Source organism: Talpa europaea, assembly GCF_964194135.1.
Source record: "Talpa europaea genome assembly, chromosome: X".
In the NCBI taxonomy this organism is placed as follows: domain Eukaryota; kingdom Metazoa; phylum Chordata; class Mammalia; order Eulipotyphla; family Talpidae; genus Talpa; species Talpa europaea.
The window spans coordinates 62,049,921-62,067,498 of record NC_140081.1 but is presented as its reverse complement, the minus strand read 5'-3'; the positions used below and the strand labels follow the sequence as shown (position 1 = coordinate 62,067,498).

At 42.6% G+C, this 17,578-nt stretch overlaps 1 protein-coding gene across 1 annotated transcript; it reads right to left on the bottom strand.

The window, feature by feature from the left end:
- Nucleotides 1-379: 379 nt before the first annotated feature.
- Nucleotides 380-10,107, bottom strand: TMEM35A (transmembrane protein 35A; the record flags this gene model as incomplete). The annotated part of the gene is made up of 2 exons (XM_084258776.1): nt 380-781; nt 9,988-10,107. 2 exons carry the CDS (start codon nt 10,105-10,107, stop codon nt 380-382), a joined length of 522 nt encoding a protein of 173 aa, XP_084114902.1.
- Between the last annotated feature and the right edge of the window lie 7,471 nt (nt 10,108-17,578).

Here is a 17,578-nt window from a genome sequence, read left to right as displayed (position 1 = left end):
TCCTCTGCACGTGCGTATCTGTGTGCATGTGCGCGAGCATACACACAATAAATACATTTTCTCACACGTACGTAATCTCACAGTCACATGCTTGCTGGAGTCCATCTCACAAAAAACACTTCAATAGTTAGCCGTATACATGTACATGCAGCAAGATGTGAGAGTTGGTCCAGAGTGATTAAAGGTGGTGCACACATGTCTACGTGAGGAGGTCATTTTAGGGTATAGGCGGACACAAGCCAAAGGGCCATGAACTTGCAGCTTACATTTTTCTCTTTCCCTCAAGATAAATAAATCAAATGAAAAACACACACTGACATCTTCCTGGGTATCATGGAGGCAACTGGCTGGAAGGTCCACTTTTTGCACGTCTGCTTTCCTAGGACAACTTCATTTTGCCCTGAGGGGCCTTCTCGTATAAGGAGGGCTGCTCCTCAGCACTTCCTGCTTTCCCCAGATTCCTGGGCGAGGGCTTCTTCTCAGAAGACCGGTCTTCCGGTTTTCGGGCAATCAGCAGGCGGCAGGTGAGCAGGATTCCGAACACCAGGGCATGGGCATAGCGTTTGAGAGGATCACCCACCAGCTGGTGGAAGAAGAGCACGGCCAACACCAGCAAGAGGAGGAAGAAGTTGGCCACATCTTTGGGGCGTCCAGGCACAAGGGTCATGACGATGCCGCAGGCCACCTCCAGAGCACCAATGCTTTTGCGGAGGAGAATGGAATTGATCCCCAACTTCTTCAGCAGCGGGAGCGCGCGAACATAGCTCTTGTAGGCACGTTTCTAGAGTGGAATACCATAGGAAATGGCTGTGTTAATCATGATTTTAACATTGGATTGAAGATAACACAAGGAAGGCCTCCTTCCTTCCCTGCCATTCTTTTCCACACCTGCAAGGATGTCTCATTTTTTTACTGCATTCCGGAAGGTAAAGCTGTGTTAATAGGATAAGAAAAGAGGAAAGCAATCTGCTGCCATCCCAGTGATTGAAACCTTAGGAACAGCACAAAAGGTAAGACAATTTGGCTGCATAGTTGAAATTTTTTCTGATTTTTAATCATAAGCAACGTTAATAATTTAAAAGAAAATTTATTGTATCCATAAAAACTGGTAGGGACTAGCCACATCCACATCCCCCAAGGCCTGCGTTGTCCAAACCCTAATGCATATGAATATCAACAAAATGGAAACAAGTCACAGACCCAGGATGGCTAAGACTAAATTGAATTTCCTCAATTTTTGGAATCTGTGAGACTTCAGAAAAAGAGCTGAACTGGAGTTTATGTTTGTGGAATTTGTACAAATAAAAAAGAAAAGAGCATGCTGGGCAAATAGAGAAATAAAAATGTAGGCAAATGTTAACCCTTATATATCTTTAAAATATAGTGAGACAAAAATCAGTCTGATGTTCAGTGAGATAATCAAAGAATACTTGACCAATCAGAAGCTTCTGGCACTTAGAATAGTGCTCACACACTGTAGGTTTGGAACAAATATTAAGTCACTTTTCTGACTTCTGGACTAGTGAATGTACCTTTATTTCATAGAATAATTACCGTGAGTGGCATGAAACAATCCTTTAAGAGGATTGTTATAAGAGTGATAGTTTAGTGAAATGCTGCTCGACCCTGCTCGATAGTTGTGCTGCTTGAGCCTGGACTTGTACCAGGAATTTGTGGAACATGGAAGGAGACACTTGAAAGAGACAGAGACATGGGTGAGAGACCCAAGGGGAGGCTGCCAATGGCAGCCTTGATCTTGACTTGGATCTTGCTTTTGCTCTTTTCCTTCCAGACTACCCTGGCCCCGTATGCCCCTTTCTTATGGGTCTCCACCAGAAGGTCCCTTAGACTTGTGGCAAGCTTTCAGGCCTCAGTGGCCCTGCTTTGGGTCAACCCTGTTTGGCTGAGCATATACCCATGAGGGGACGGGTAACTTTGGGTGTTTCATTGGCAACTATTTTAAACTATCTTCTTTCTCTTCTCTTTATTGCACAGTAATTGTATTAATTATATTAAACTTATTTTCTATTGAAGGCCTTACACATTAAGAGTATGTTTGTCTTTATGCAGTGGATGGCAGAATCCATTTAGAGCATGCAGGTTTAGGGGTCCCAGAGTGCCCCTCATCTTGCTCTGTAACAATTTGACCTCTCTGAGGTTGGTTCATTCTCCTGAGCAGGACTGGAACTAAGGCACCAAAACCACTCATTGATCAAGGTAAATAATATTCCTGACCCACCCTAAGTCACCTCTTTCTAATACAGACCATGTCAGATCCTGTCTTTATTTAAAATTTCCCCTTGAAACTGTCTCTACCATGTTCATGAGCATGTAAGGAAACACAAAGCTAGTCATTCTTTCTTGTCCCATTGTAGGTTAATTCAGGTATCTTCGGAAGAAAATTAGGAGAGGTTGACTAGTAGGCAGAGTAGAACCATGAGCTGGACTGAGCCAGACCTACAACAGAGCACCTGGTGGTAGGGGAGAAGCCTCTGGGTTTTCTCTCACCATTAACCTAGATGCCACCTGCACTCTCTCCCCACCTGCACTCTCTCCCCGTCTGCACAATGGGAACTAGGGAAAGAAATCTGGACCCTAGAGACTTCCTTGACAGTTTTAAGTAAGGACCATTTCTAATTAGCAATATAAAGCTTCCCAAGAGGGAATTCATAAATCCTAAGTGTAAGCTTGTGATATGATGCACACAGGAGGCAAAATGAGTTTCTTAGAGTCAGTTGGAGTCAATATGTTTATATAGGTTTGAGCATATAAACCTCGGAGCAGATACAAAGATTTAAACCTACTTGACCTCAATAAACATAATTGGAGGTGGGGGAAGACTTCCAAATGCTGGCTGAATGACTTCAGGAAATGCTCCTTTTTTGGCTAGGGCTAATCACTCATCATTCAAGAATAGATTGTTATCTATACTATAGTAGAATCTGTAGCCTGGGGCCAAATTCCAGGTCTTAAATCAGGTTCTACTTGATCTTTTTTCTTCCCCATTTGACCTAACTCCCTATTACTTTTTCAATTTATCTAACCTCTTAAACTGCCACTGTGGATATTTTTATGCAGCAGTTAGTTACCTCTTTCCTCCTTTTCTCAAAAGGAAACTGCAGGAGGATAAACCATTTCATAAATCTTTAGTTCAAAACTGAGTAGGTACAGAAAACATCTATGCTGCAGGACTCCAGAAAAGCACTGCTTAGGTTGTTACAGATGGGACTAAACTTGGATGGAGTCTTCACATCATAGGAAGTCCCTTATTGTTTCTCTGCTGGAGGAGGATGGAGATGTCAAAGGAGCCTACTGCCAAACCCATCAAAGCTTGGTTTGGGCCACCTCGATTCTAACAATAGAAGGTCACTGTGTCTTGAGTCTATAGTAAACAGGTCTCTAAAGACTTTAATGGTGCTGATAGTAAGAATAAAGAGAGTTGACTGACTCACTCTCCAAAAAAGTCTCTGGCACTTTATTAGATCTGTTTCCTTACCATTGCAACCATAGTTCGCATGCAGGGAAAAGAAGCAAGAAAGAGGAGGGTTTAGTCAAATATTGCAAAACCATTTAATCAAAGACCCTCATCCAGCAATAACTCTGGGCTGGAACTCCTAAGATAACCTAAATTCCAATTTTAACTTTTTTTAATAAATAAATCTTTAAGATTTATTTATTTATCTTTAAGATTTATTTATTTATGTATACAAGAACTGGGGTGTAGGCCAGAGGTGGGGGGGGGGTGAGAGGATTCACCAGAGACAGAGTGGGGAACAGAACAGGCAGACTGACTGAAATACACTGCTGAGGGGAGCAGCGGGAGAGTCAGGAGAGATCTGCTGCACTGAGTGGGTAGGTAGCTCCCTGGCCGGGGATCGAACTTGTGCTGCAGTGACTGCAGATAATTTCATAGTGCTGTGCTTAACCCCTTGCGCCACCGGGGAGGCCCTCCAATTTTAACTTTGCCCCCTAAATGACTTGGAGAAAATGGCTAAGTAGTTTAGTACCTCAGTCTCCCCTTTTGTAATCAAATGAATATTTTGGAGATTTAATCAAAGAATCATGGCATCAGATAAAACAGGTAACATCAGCCAAGGGCCACACACTTCTGCATTTTATCATTAATGAATCACACAATTAGAAATCCATGCATTTGCAAGCCACAGTAATTATTTTAATGACAACAGCGATGAATCAAGTAGGTTCATTCTTTTTTTTTTTTTTTTTAATTTTCTAGAGGCATGTCTTATTTATTTATTTATTATTTGTTTCTTTGTTTTTGGTTTATACATGCACTGGGTACAGTCAGAAGCGCAGGAGGGTGAGAGAATTCACCAGAGCCAGAGCGGGGAGCAGAGCAGGCAGAAGGACCGAAGGACACTGCTGAGGGGAGCAGCGGGCGGCAGGAGAGGTCTGCGCGCCATGTGGGACCCTCCTCCGGTGGCCGGGGAGCAGCCGGGGATCGAACCGGCGCCGCAGAGGCCGCAGGCAGCTTCGCAACCCAGCGCTCAACCGCTGCGCCACCGGGGAGGCCCCAAGTAGGTTCATTCTTGAGGTAAGAGATGCGATTGAGGCGATTGAGACGAGTCAAAAGCACCCCTCTTTCTTTAGTCTTTTATCTTTCTTTAGTCACACCTCTTTATTTTTTTTATTTTTTTAAAGACTTATTTATTTGTTTATTTATTTATACAAGCACTGGGTACAGTCAGAAGGGCTGGAGGGTGAGAGAATTCACCAGAGCCAGAGCAGGGAGCAGCAGGCAGATGGACCGAAGTACACTGCTAAGGGGAGCAGCGGGCGGCAGGAGAGGTCTGTGTGCCATGTGGGACCCTCCTCCGGTGGCTGGGGAGCAGCTGGGGATCAAACCGGCGCTGCAGAGGCTGCGGGCAGCTTTGCAACCCAGTGCTCAACCACTGCGCCACCGGGGAGGCCCCTCTTTATTTTTCGTCATTTATTCTTCACAAAACTCCAGGCTCCATGATTTCATATTAATGACATTAAATTAGAACAGCTCAAAACTGTCTAATAATATTCATCTTCGATTACAATTAATAACGAATCCAAGTCAGCTAATAGGACAAAATGGGAACAGAGGTAAATGGTTTGGTTCACTTTAGTTCACTTATGCCAATTAGGTAAAAGAAAAAAATAATTTGGCTAAGGTACTGTATAATTCCACTTATTTAAAATTCAAAAACAGGTACAATTAACTGATGTTGTGAGAAGTCGGGATAGTAATTACCCGTGAGGAGGTAGTAGCTGGGAGGGGCCATGAGGGGAGTTTTCAGGGTGCTAGTCCCATTCCATTTCTTGATATGCCTGCTGATTCCATGGCAGTATTTCGAAAATTCCTTGAGCTGTACACTAGGTGCCTGTTGTCTCAGAATATATGTTATACTTCAATAAAATGTGTAGGGAAAAAGCAATATGAAAGCAGAAGAGGGCACTGACAAAAATATATTTTGGCTAAAAATCTCATCCTGGTTACTATCTTAGACCATAAAGCCTACGTAAGTGCTCCAAAATTTACTGACTCAAATATGATTTTACTGAATCTCTGTAGGGAAAAAAGCCACATGTGAATCATAGATCACTTCTTAAATGCAATACAAAGCCATCACGTGTTAACTGACAGATATCCATGTGAATGATAAAAACCTTTTAAGCAGTTCTAATTTGCACTGTCCTAATGCCCTCCTAAAGAGGACACTGACAAACCTGGTCCTACTAACCAAAGTCTGCCCCTCCCCTATCACATCTTAGAGCACAAGAGTCTGACTTCTGTCAATCATCCGAAACTAGCAAAGCTGATGGCCACCGAGAAGCTACAAGCTCCCTGCCATAAACTGCAATGTAGGTTAGGTTGTGTGAGCTGAGCAAAGGCACCTCACATCTCTGGGTCAGTTTCTTCTGAGGGAATAGATGTGTTTTACCACCTCAGAGGGTATGAAGCATCAGTGAATTACTATCCTATTACCTATTGGAAAGCAATTAATGGCAATGATTAGAAGCATAAAAGATGGACATTAAATAAACTGCCCAAACATCTGGAGTGTTTTCCTAGGGTTACACAGACAGGCCGGCATTTAACTATCAGTGAGCAAATCAATCAAATTGACATTCCCTATGAGGGAATGCAAAGAGGGGAACTCCTGCCTTCTTTTCCCCAGGGCCAAAATCTCTGACTTCATTGTGACAGGATTCTGGTGTTTTCTAACCATTTCATATCTGACCTCTTGTGCTTACTGGACGCAGTCACTGTTACAGAAGAGCTGAATACCAAATTTAGAGCAAGTCAACCATTCACATGTTGCCTGTCACCTCACAGGAAATTGCTTAGCAGCATTTGTAAGCACTGTCTCCCAATTTCAAGTGAATTAATGAAGGCATTTAGTCAAGGCAGTGGTTTGGCCGTGTGAATTCATGTGGGCTTTCGAGTCTTCTATAGTGACACTTGTTCAGTCTGGAGGAGGTATGGGGTGACGCACACCAAATGGGCTTATTCTGGAAGTTCTGTATGAGATCCACTGGGCATTACCCAGCAGCAAGTGTGGCACTTTCATATTAGCTGATTGTATAAAAGGAATATGAAAATAGCATCTTCCTCTTTTAAATGCCTGATTTCAACTCCTTAAACTGGCCACTTAAATTAGCTGGGAGACCACTGCATAATACATATTTCACCGTCACCTCATTGAGTGTATTTTAATATCACTACCTGCAAACACTGTACCATACTCTTCCATATGTCATCTCAATCAATATTTACAACAACCTCTGAAGTAGGTATTATTATACTCATTTTGCAGGTGAGGAAACTGAGGCACCAAAAATGGCAGGACTCGAACCCAAGCCTATACAATTATAGTCTTTCCACTTAGCTTTCCTGGCTTCCTCAGTAGAGCCAGGAAAGAAGTTCACAGTCATGTGTTTGGATTTTAGCAGTGGATCCCATGGAGGGGATAACACCTAAGCATACCACTAATGGTTTTAGAATAAGAAAACATAATTGACAGTAAAAGCAAAAATTAATAACAAAAAAAATTCAAATTTGAAAAATTTACTTTGGTTTCAAAGTAAAATAACACCCCAAAATATGGACAAGGGCTATTGAAATGGTATAAAAAGGGAGCAAGAATGTGCCAGATATTTTCAAGAATCAAGTTCTGATATTCCCCAAAAAGCAGTTGTAACCATTAATGACTGCTCTACCAAGAGTACTGAGTCACAGGCTTGGTTTCTAATCTCTGCTCCAACAGCAGCTTACTCTACATTCTTGGAAAAGTCATTAAACTTACTCTGCTTCAATTTATTCATTAATAAAATAAGAATAACTAATAAAATGAATTGAGCCCACAGAGATGTTTTCAATAACAAGTTATCTTACAGCAGCAACAGCAACACTTTGAGATCATCTAAGAAAAACCACTGCAGTGAATACATGCCTATACTCCTAAATGGAATACAGAAAATCCCAGATAATCATCCAAGCAGGTCTAGGGTTAGGGTCCTTGCATCTGAGAAGCAAGAAATGGTTCTTGAACTGTAAAATGCAAGAGTCCACCAGAGAAATCTGAAGGGTGGTGACCAGCCAAGATAAGGCTACAATGACTAACCTGTACATTCAACAAACATAAATTGAGCACCTGATTTGGACTAGACCTTGATTCCTACAGGTTGAATAATAAAACTGGGCCAGCCCAGGTCCTGTGCAGTGGGCCCTATGTTGGACTGTCATCTCCAGCCTCGGTAAAATGCTCCATATAGGAGAGGATCCTGGAAAAGAGTGGTCTGAAAATCCTTCTCAAGCTTCATACTACTGTGAAGTCTGCCTCCCATGCAGATATAGTTCTTCAGTTCCCTCCAGCTGCCTCTGAGCACAGAAGCACAGAATTGTGCGTACACACACACACACACACACACACACACACACACACACTGGTTCTGTACTGCTGTATTAGGTTATCTCTATTTAAGATTGCTCATTTGTAGGATATGAAATCTTCATATTTGTTTCTTCTACCTTTCATTAGACTGCAACAGACAGCTCACTCCCTAGGAGAAGCCTACTGTAAACCCATTTGGCTGGTCCTCCTCGTGAGCTCCTGCCAAGCTGGTAGGAAGCTTCCCAGTGACTCCATCTTAGTTGGATTGCCTGCAGAGCCTAACACTGTACTTAGGGTGCATCTTGGGGGGGCCTCTAAAGCAGCTTAGCAGGGTGTGGGGAGCAGAGAATATACTGAAGAAGGGTGTTATGTCCCTAAGGAAAGGCAAAGCTTAAAAATATCTCATGTGCTCACACACAAATCTATAAACATATGCATATATGAAAAGTGAAGAAAAGCGAATAAAAGCAGGAGCATATTCATTTATCTATATCTAACACAAAACTGCTACCACCAAGACATAATTGTAGTAGTATTCCCCCTCCACCCTGCCCCTATGTCCTACCTCTTCAAGCCCTTTGGTGGCTTTTGCTCCCCCACCTCTTCTCCCCTCCCCATTGCAGGCTGTCTCCTATACACATTTTGACCTGATTTTAATTCCATCTGGTCAAACATGCTGGGAGGAGGGGAAAGAAGCAGGAAAAGCACATTATGATTTGCCACTGAGGCTAGACCTAGGCCCTTGAGTCCCAGCTACCCTCCCCCACCCCAGGGTGATCCTGTGGTGAGAGACATGGAAAGCACTAGCTCAAACCCTGAGAGCTCCCGAAGCCAGAGCTGCCTACAAACATTTCTGAGCATCTACAATTTGCAGTCTCCATCCATTTGCAGCTCATGTTGAGGTGCCCTGGAAAGCTCCGCAGTGCCTCCAGGAGAGCCATTTATTCCTGTCAACGTGTGGGGTTATTCTTCCTAGCCTCAGCTCTACGGAGTCTCTCTTGCCTCTTTTCTCTTTCTCTTCCAGGTCCTCCCCTTAACTCTATTCCTTCTTGACCTTGACAGCCCAGTAATAGGCTCCCTCCCATTCCTGGCAGTCTGGCAAAGGCAGTGAGAAGCAGGTTCCCTTCATCTGGGGCGGGGAAATGAAGAGCAAAGTGACAGGGGAAGAGACAAGCGACAGAAAGTGCTGGAAACATCCACTGCTATCTCCTAGTACTTCACAGCATAAGAGCAAGTCCTCTTCACGCCCAACTGGGGAGAGCAGCCCAGCCCCCAGGTTGCAGAGATGTTTTGGCCAGTCACCTTCGGTGATTCCAACTCTGCAGAGGGGAAAACCTGCAGAGGGCCAGGCCCTGGGCATCCACAGGAGTCAGGGTGGGGGATTATGGACTGTTTGGCAGGAGAGAAAAGACAGACTTTGCAGATTTTGCAGATTAGCCTACAAACAGAATAAAATAAAACAAAACATCCAGCTCTCCTTTGGGGGGGGGTGCCAGGGAGCAAGCGCTCAGTGACCTTTATTTGGGCTAAGACTGCTTTGTCTCAAGGATACCGAAGCACAACCAGGCTGCTGGGGAATACCATCGGCTCTCCGCCTGGGTTGTGGGATACCTTTCCCGCCCCTAAAAATTGCTCTTTTTAGTAACCCCTTCTCCCTTAGCTCGTTCCCCTTTGTTCTTCTCAAAGATAAATAAACTCTCCAGTTTGCTAAACTCTCAGCTCCAAGGAAGCCACCCGACTTGCAGACTGGAGCCCGCACTTTGGGTGTGCTGGAAGGAGGGGAGGGCTCCTGACACTGACAGGTGTTACGCAGGTCTCAGCCTTCTGGTTTACTTGGGGGTATGGGGGGGCACTCACTGAGCAACCCCTCCCCCAACTGGCATTCAGCGGCCCCTGAACAGTTGCTCCGGGCATAGCCCACAAACGAAATCTTTCTTGCCCAGCTGCTCCTACCGAACTGCAAAGTTGTTGGGGAGAAGGGACGGTCCAGGGTGGGGGTCGGGTTTAAGGGGCTGGGACCCAGGACGGAGAAGGAAAGAAGGGGAGAGGTCCTCGCAATCCCTTGGGGGTGCGCTCCTCATCACCCGACAGCTTCACTTACCATCTCAGTGTAGGCATCCTTGCTGAGCCTGGGGGTCAACTTGATAGTCCCCATGAAAACAAAGAAGAGTCCCAGGGCCACCGAAAGGGCCACGACAGTTATGGTTCTGGGGGATGCCATGGGTCACCAAGGCAGGTCCCAACTAATCCTTCTGTCTTGCGCACTCTGTCTGTCTACGGCGCAAGCAGTTAACACAGAGGGAGCAAGAGGGACGCCGCGGAGGCAGCAGGCAGCTAGAATGACAAAGGAGAGGAGGGAGCTCGAGAGAAAAATTGAGAGATCGAGATTCAACCTCTCTCACTACAACAATCGCTGGGTCCTAATGCCCTACCCTTGCTCCTCACTGGCCCAGAGCATAGTATCGAAGTTAAGCGGAGCCCTGAACTGAGGTGGAAACTGCCTCTTCGTTGGGGGCATGGGTAGGTTAAGTTCAAGGAGATGCTCCGGAATGTGGAATTAGGGGAGACTTTCCTCCCACTTGTCGTCTCCATCGCCTTCCACTTATTCATTCTCTCTCTCCCCCACCTCTCTCTTCTCTTCCTTCCCTCCATCAAAACATTTGTCCTCAGAGTTGCTGGTTTCTGCAGTTGGTAAAGTTCAAAGATAAAACTGCAAATTTGTCTCACTTTGTTAGGGGGAAAGGACGATTGCTGTCAAAGAAGGTTTTAATTTGGTCTTCCTCAAACACTTTTACTAATGCCAGAGTTTGAAATTTGGCTTTCAAACCTTCCATGCATTGACCTCTGTCTCTCTTGGAAAGTTTATCTTCCAATAACTGTGGCCTTGTTGTAGGGCAGCCCCGATATTGAACAGTTCCTGGCTGTGGCTCCTCACCCGCGTGCTTACAAGGGACTTATGAATACTCCACTACAGGCACACACAAAAGGTTAATAAAAGGTTTATTTACAAGGGAAAGGGAATTAAGGAAAATGTACAACTCAGGGAGAAAATAGGGAAATAAAGTCTTTAATGCGTCCTACCCGATCCGCTGACCTGGAAACCCAAAGGTACTCTCAGAGCTGGCAGAGAGCCAAAATGGGGGAACCCCCCCCCCTCCAAAGCCTACTTGTCTGGCTTTATACCAACCTGGTTGCTTAACCCCACCCTCAGGTCCCAGCCACCTTCCCTTTGGTGGTGATGGGATCTGGAGTTCCCAGTGTCTTTGGCTTTGGCCTGGGGTGGGGGTGGAGTCCACAAAGCCCCTATGGAATTAGCTTTAGGACATCCTTTTCCCCCTAACAGCCTCAAGGCCTATTGCTCAGTCCACACCCCTGAGCTTCCCCACCTCCCCTGCCCTTGGTCTTTCCCTTCCGGACTCCGGACTCCCGCTGCTCTTCATTTACACCCAATCTTCTCTTCAATGTCACCTGCATAAAGCCGGCCCTGATCCATTACCAGGTGGAGATAATTTCTCTCTCCTCTGATTTCCTAGAACAATAGCCAACATTTATCAGCCATCTATCATGGAGTGATGGACTCTGCCCTCTAGTTTTCTTAGCTCATTTAATCTTTATAACAACATTGTGAGCTAAGCCTGAGCTCCCATTTTATGGATGGGATAATGAGGCACAGGGAAATTAAGTAAGCTGTCCAAGAGGAGATAGCTAGTAAATGGAGAGCCAGAATTCAAACTGAAGGAGTAATTTCCAAAGCCCAGGTTCTTAACCATTCTTTACAGATTTTCTTTTTAACATTTTTACATCCTTAGTATGGCACTTACCATGATATGGTTTAGTTCAGTAATTAAACACACGTACATGGGGGCACATACTTATTGAGAGGTAGTATTCATTAAGGAGATAAAAACAGTCCTACAGTCAGACCCAAAAGGCCCAGGGTTCAAACCCCAGCCCTGACACTAAATCTGTGAACTTAGATTAGACACTTAATTGGAGCCTCTATTATTTCATTTATAAAATGTGGATGAAGATTCTGCCACAAAGATTTGTTTTAAAAATTCCATGTAAGTGGGGCCTCCCCGGTGGCGCAGCGGTTGAGCGCTGGGTTGCGAAACTGCGCGCCGCCTCTGGGGCGCCGGTTCAATCCCCGGCTGCTCCCCGGCCACCGGAGGAGGGTCCCACATGGCGCGCAGACCTCTCCTGCCGCCCGCTGCTCCCCTCAGCAGTGTCCTTCGGTCCTTCTGCCTGCTCTGCTCCCCGCTCTGGCTCTGGTGAATTCTCTCACCCTCCCGCGCTTCTGACTGTACCCAGTGCATGTATAAACAAAACAAACCAGCAAACAAATAAAAAATAAAGCATGCCTCTATTAAAAAAAAAAAAAAGAATTAAAAAAAAAATTCCATGTAAGTAATTGTCTAATGTAGTGTCTATATATAATAATACCTCAAATGATGTAATTCTCTTCTTGCTTCTTCTGCCTTCCAATCCCCTCCACAATTGGCTTTGGTTATAAGCATGTAAAAGGTAGGTGTTGGATGTGGGGTGTTAACATACGTCTGGAGAGGTGTGATTCTATCCATCTGAATCATATACAGTGTTATAAACCAATATTACCTCAATTAAAAAACATAGCTTAAGCAGAAGAAACTATCTATATTTATATCTATATATCTATATCTATATCTCTCTATATATATCTTCAAGTAAACTATTTTGGTTAAATGCAAAAATAAAATAAATGGTAGGGAACAATATCTACTTATGCCCCATAGTACCTACAGTGCCTTGTGTAAAACACAAATACTGATAAAAATCCTGATAATCTTTGTTGGGGAAAATTGATGAGTGTAAATGTAAATACTCCTGGGAGTAACATAAGATTTAGTTATCTTTTTAATGGTATTCCATTATGTATTGTTCCATGTCTTCTTGATCTATTCATCTGTTTAGGTGCATTTAGGTTGTTTCCATATCTTGGCTACTGTAAATAGTGCTGCAACAAACATAGGAGTGCAGGTTTCCTTTTGAATTAATGTTTTTGTGCCCTTTGGGTAGACTCATGCCATTTGCAGAAAGGTGGATGGAGCTAGAAGGGATTACACTAAGTGAAATAAGTCAGAAGGAAAAGGAAATATTGGATGGTTTCACTCATATGTGGAATATGGAGAAACCGAAGGGTCAGGAAAAAGATAAAACTTGCAAGCTCACCATAGGTGTGAGGCATACCACAGGGGAGAAGGAGGGAAAGGGGTGAGAACAGGAAGGGAGGTGCACAAGAACGGTGGACATGGAGCAGAGTGCTATTGTGGCGGGAGAACAACAGGGACTCCACTTGAGGGGAGAAATCAAATACTGTCCGAAAATTAACAACCATGTAAGAAAGTAAATTTATTTATTTATTTTTTAAAAAATTAATAAATTTTATTTTTATATTCCCCATACAATTGCAAACCCCCCATTCTGACCCCAATCCCTCCCCTCCTGCCCCCACCCCCCCAAAAGTGTCTCTGTTTCATAGTTTTTTGTTGATTTTGATTTTCACTCTCTTATAGTTATTCATTTTCCTGGTCCCTTATTTAAGTTTTCTAGATTCCTGCTATGAGTGAGACCATCCGGTATTTTTCTTTTTCTTTTTGGCTTATTTTGCTGAGCATGATCCCTTCCAGCGCCATCCATGTTGCTGCAAATTCCTTGTGTTTATCTTTTTTGAATGCTGAGTAATATTCCATGGTATATATGTACCACATCTTCTTGATCCAGTCATCTATTTTTGGGCATTTGGGCTGTTTCCAAAGCTTAGCTATTGTAAACAGTGCTGCTATAAACATAGGGGTGCAGGTGTTCTTTGGAATTGATGTTTCTGTGTCCTCTGGGTAAATACCTCGGAGTGGAATTGCTGGATCCTATGGAAGCTCTATGTTTAGTAGGTCAAGAAATCTCCACACAGCTCTCCATAGTGGTTGGACCAGTTTGCACTCCCACCAACAGTGCAGAAGAGTTCCTTTTTCTCCACACCCTCGCCAACATTTGTTATTGCTAGTTTTTTTAATATGTGCCATTCTCATGATGTTGAACATTTTTTCATATGCCTGTTGGCCATTTGCATTTCCTCTTCAGTAAGTTCAGAGAAGTTTCTTTTTAGCTCTTCTGCCCATTTTTTCACTGGATTATTTTCTTTGTTGTTGTTGAGTCTCATCAGCTCTTTGCAGATTTTTGTGATCAGTTCTTTATCATTAGTGTTGTGTGCAAAAATGTTCTCCCAGTTTGTGGGGTTTCTCTTTGTTTTGGTTATTGTCTCTTTTGCTGTGCAGAAACTCTTTAATTTGATGTAGTCCCAGCTGTTTATCTTTGCCTTCACTATCACTGCTTTGGGTGATGTGTCTGTAAACGTGTCTTTGATGTGCAAATCACGTAGTGTTTCGCCTGTATTTCCTTCTATATATTTTATGGTTTCAGGTCTTATGTCTAGTTCTTTAATCCATTTTGAGTTGATTTTTGTGTATGGTGTGAGGTAGTGGTCAAGCTTCATTCTTTTGCATGTAGCGACCCAGTTTTCCCAGCACCATTTATTGAACAAACTAAGAAAATAAATTTAATATAAAGCGTTTTTTAAAAGATTTAGCTATCATTTGACTTTTCTGGTGGAAGAATGTAGACTCTTCTGATTTTGATTCATCCTGCAAATTACTGAGTGTCTCCAATGTGCATACAAGTGAAGGAGGCATGAAGGAATATACGGACCAATGAGGCAGGGGCCCTGCTCCCAAGGGGCTTCTTGTATAATGGAGATACAATTTGTTAGAAAATAAAGAATTTCTTTATACATAAAGACTGGGAAGAATAAGCCAAAATGAAATGTTTATCCAAATGTCTAGGTTGAATATGGCAGTAAAATGAGCCCTTAGGGAAGTCCATTCACAAAATTAAACAACTGATCCATATATATACATACGTATATATATTTAATGACATACATATAGACTTTTTCCTTTCAAATTACATGAAAAGAATAATAAATAGTCCTCACAAAATATATAAGATACTGAATAATACAAGGAATAAATATACAAGGAAAAAATATCTCATGATCCCAATTTGGAGAAATAAACTTTGTTAATATTTTGATCAATTGATATTTTTAATAGACCCTTCTCTTGAATACCTCTCTGTTTACAAAATGTATATAAATGAATTTTTCAAAAATTGATCCTGCCATAGAATCAATTTTATACCCTGCTTCTTTTTACTTGTAATATTTTCCCATGTCATTAGGCTATCCAGAAATATAATCTCTCTTAAATAACTGTAAAATACTTCAGCGTTATTTGAATGTATTATAATTCATTTAACTACTCTCCTGTTGATATTGATGTTGCTTTCATGGTTTTGTTTCTGTAAATAAATATGTGATGCATATTGTTGTATTGATATACATATATATGTATTTGTTTTTTTTTTAATAGAGGCATGCTTTTATTTATTTATTTATTATATTTGTTTGTTTGTTTTGTTTATACATGCACTGGGTACAGTCAGAAGCGCGGGAGGGTGAGAGAATTCACCAGAGCCAGAGCGGGGAGCAGAGCAGGGAGCAGAGCAGGCAGAAGGACCGAAGTACACTGCTGAGGGGAGCAGCGGGCGGCAGGAGAGGTCTGCGCACCATGCGGGATCCTCCTCCGGGGCCATTACCTGTTGGGGCTTTCAACTTAAGCCATTGTTGTTGCACAGTTTGTTGCTGCTGCTGCTTTAATTCATTTAAAAGATATGAATATTTAAAAGATTCTTGATACATATTACTAATGTGTTTTCCAGAGGAAATTTACTGTTCCATCAGCAATATAGGCGAATGTAGACATCACCATATCAGATTTACATTGAGAATTTCAGTGGTTTTCATCTAGCAATTTTATGCATTTCAAATTTTGTATTTCATTCATTAGTGTGTTAGAAAATTTTTTATATGTATTAGTTATATGTATATCTTACTGTTTATGTTTTTTGCATTTTATTTTGTGTATTGGTGGTTTTGATTGATTCATAAGAGGTCTTTCTTTATATCATGCTGACATGAGTCATGTTTTACTTTTCCCAGTTTGTGTTTGTCAATAAGTTTAATGGAGTCAAATCCCGTGATATGTTTATGACTTTTCCCATTACTTATATGCTCAGAAAGTTCCTTACAATCTCAAGATCAAGCATTTGTCTATAGTTTTTTTTTTTTTAAATTGAGGTAACATTTATTTATTTATTTATTTATTTTTAGATTTATTTATTTATTTATACAAGCACTGGGTACAGTCAGAAGCGTGGGAGGGTGAGAGAATTCACCAGAGCCAGAGCAGAGCGGGGAGCAGAGCAGGCAGAAGGACCGAGGTACACTGCTGAGGGGAGCAGCGGGCGGCAGGAGAGGTCTGCGCGCCATGTGGGACCCTCCTCCGGTGGCCGGGGTCCAAACCGGTGCTGCAGAGGCTGCAGGCAGCTTTGCAACCCCGCTCTCAACCACTGCGCCACCGGGGAGGACCGAGGTAACATTGATTTAATACACTGTATATGTTTGGGAGTACAGGTTTGCTCCTCCTCAAATGTATGTTACCACACCATGCCCACTACCAAAGTACTAATGACCCTCCATCTTAGTCCATTGGCCTCCCTCCATCCTTTACTCCCCCTCCCACCTCTGGTGAATCCAAAAGTTGGTTTGGTTTTCATTTTGTCGGTTCCTTTCTTTTGTTCTTTATAGTCCCATGAGCAAAACCATTCTATTTTTGCCTTCTCTTCTGACTTATTTCATTTAGCACAGTCCCCTCCAGTTCCATCCACGCAAACGACAAGATTTCATCTAGTTTTATAGGTGAATGGTATTCCATTATGTGGATCCGCCACATCTTTTTTACCCAGTCATCCATTGTTGGGCACTGCCTGCAGTTTCTTTATTTTTTTTAAAAGATTTATTTTATTTTTTATGCACACAAGAGCTGGGGTGCAGGCCAGAGATACGGGGGTGAGAGGATTCACCAGAGACAGAGTGGGGAACAAACAGGCAGACTGACTGAAGGTAGCAGCAGGTGAGACAGGAAAGGTCCCCTTCGCCTCACCTCCCTGGCCAGGGATGGACTCCTGCTGCAGTGGCTGTGGATAGCTTCATAGTGCTGCATCTTAACCTCTTGGGCCACCAGGGAGGCCCACTGCCTGCAGTTTCTTAAAATGGTTGTGCTTTTACTTTTTTCTTTCACAGTTTGACTAATTCTGTTTCTTGTTGGTTTGTGATGCTTCCTTATTATATATAAGGTTCTTATGTTTTAGTAAGTCAGTTGAAAGGTTTTCTATTCTGTCCCACTGATTTGTTTATTCTTGTGACAGTATGTTTTAAATATTATAATTTCTGTATATATTATAATATCTTATAAGCCTAGTCTCCCATCATTACTCACTTTCAAAAATTTCTTCACTAGTCTCCCCTATTTATTCTTTTTGGCGAGCTTTAGAATCACTTTATCAAAGGGAAAGTATCATTGAGTTTTGACTGGATTGAATTTAACATCTAATTAATTTTTAAGAATTGGTATCCTGAAAAACTTAGCTTCCCCATCCAGATATATGGCATTGATTTCCATTTATTTAAATCCTGGTTGCTGAGAGATAAACTGATATCCTGTGTGTGTGTGTATGTGTGTGTGTGTAGTGCTTATTCA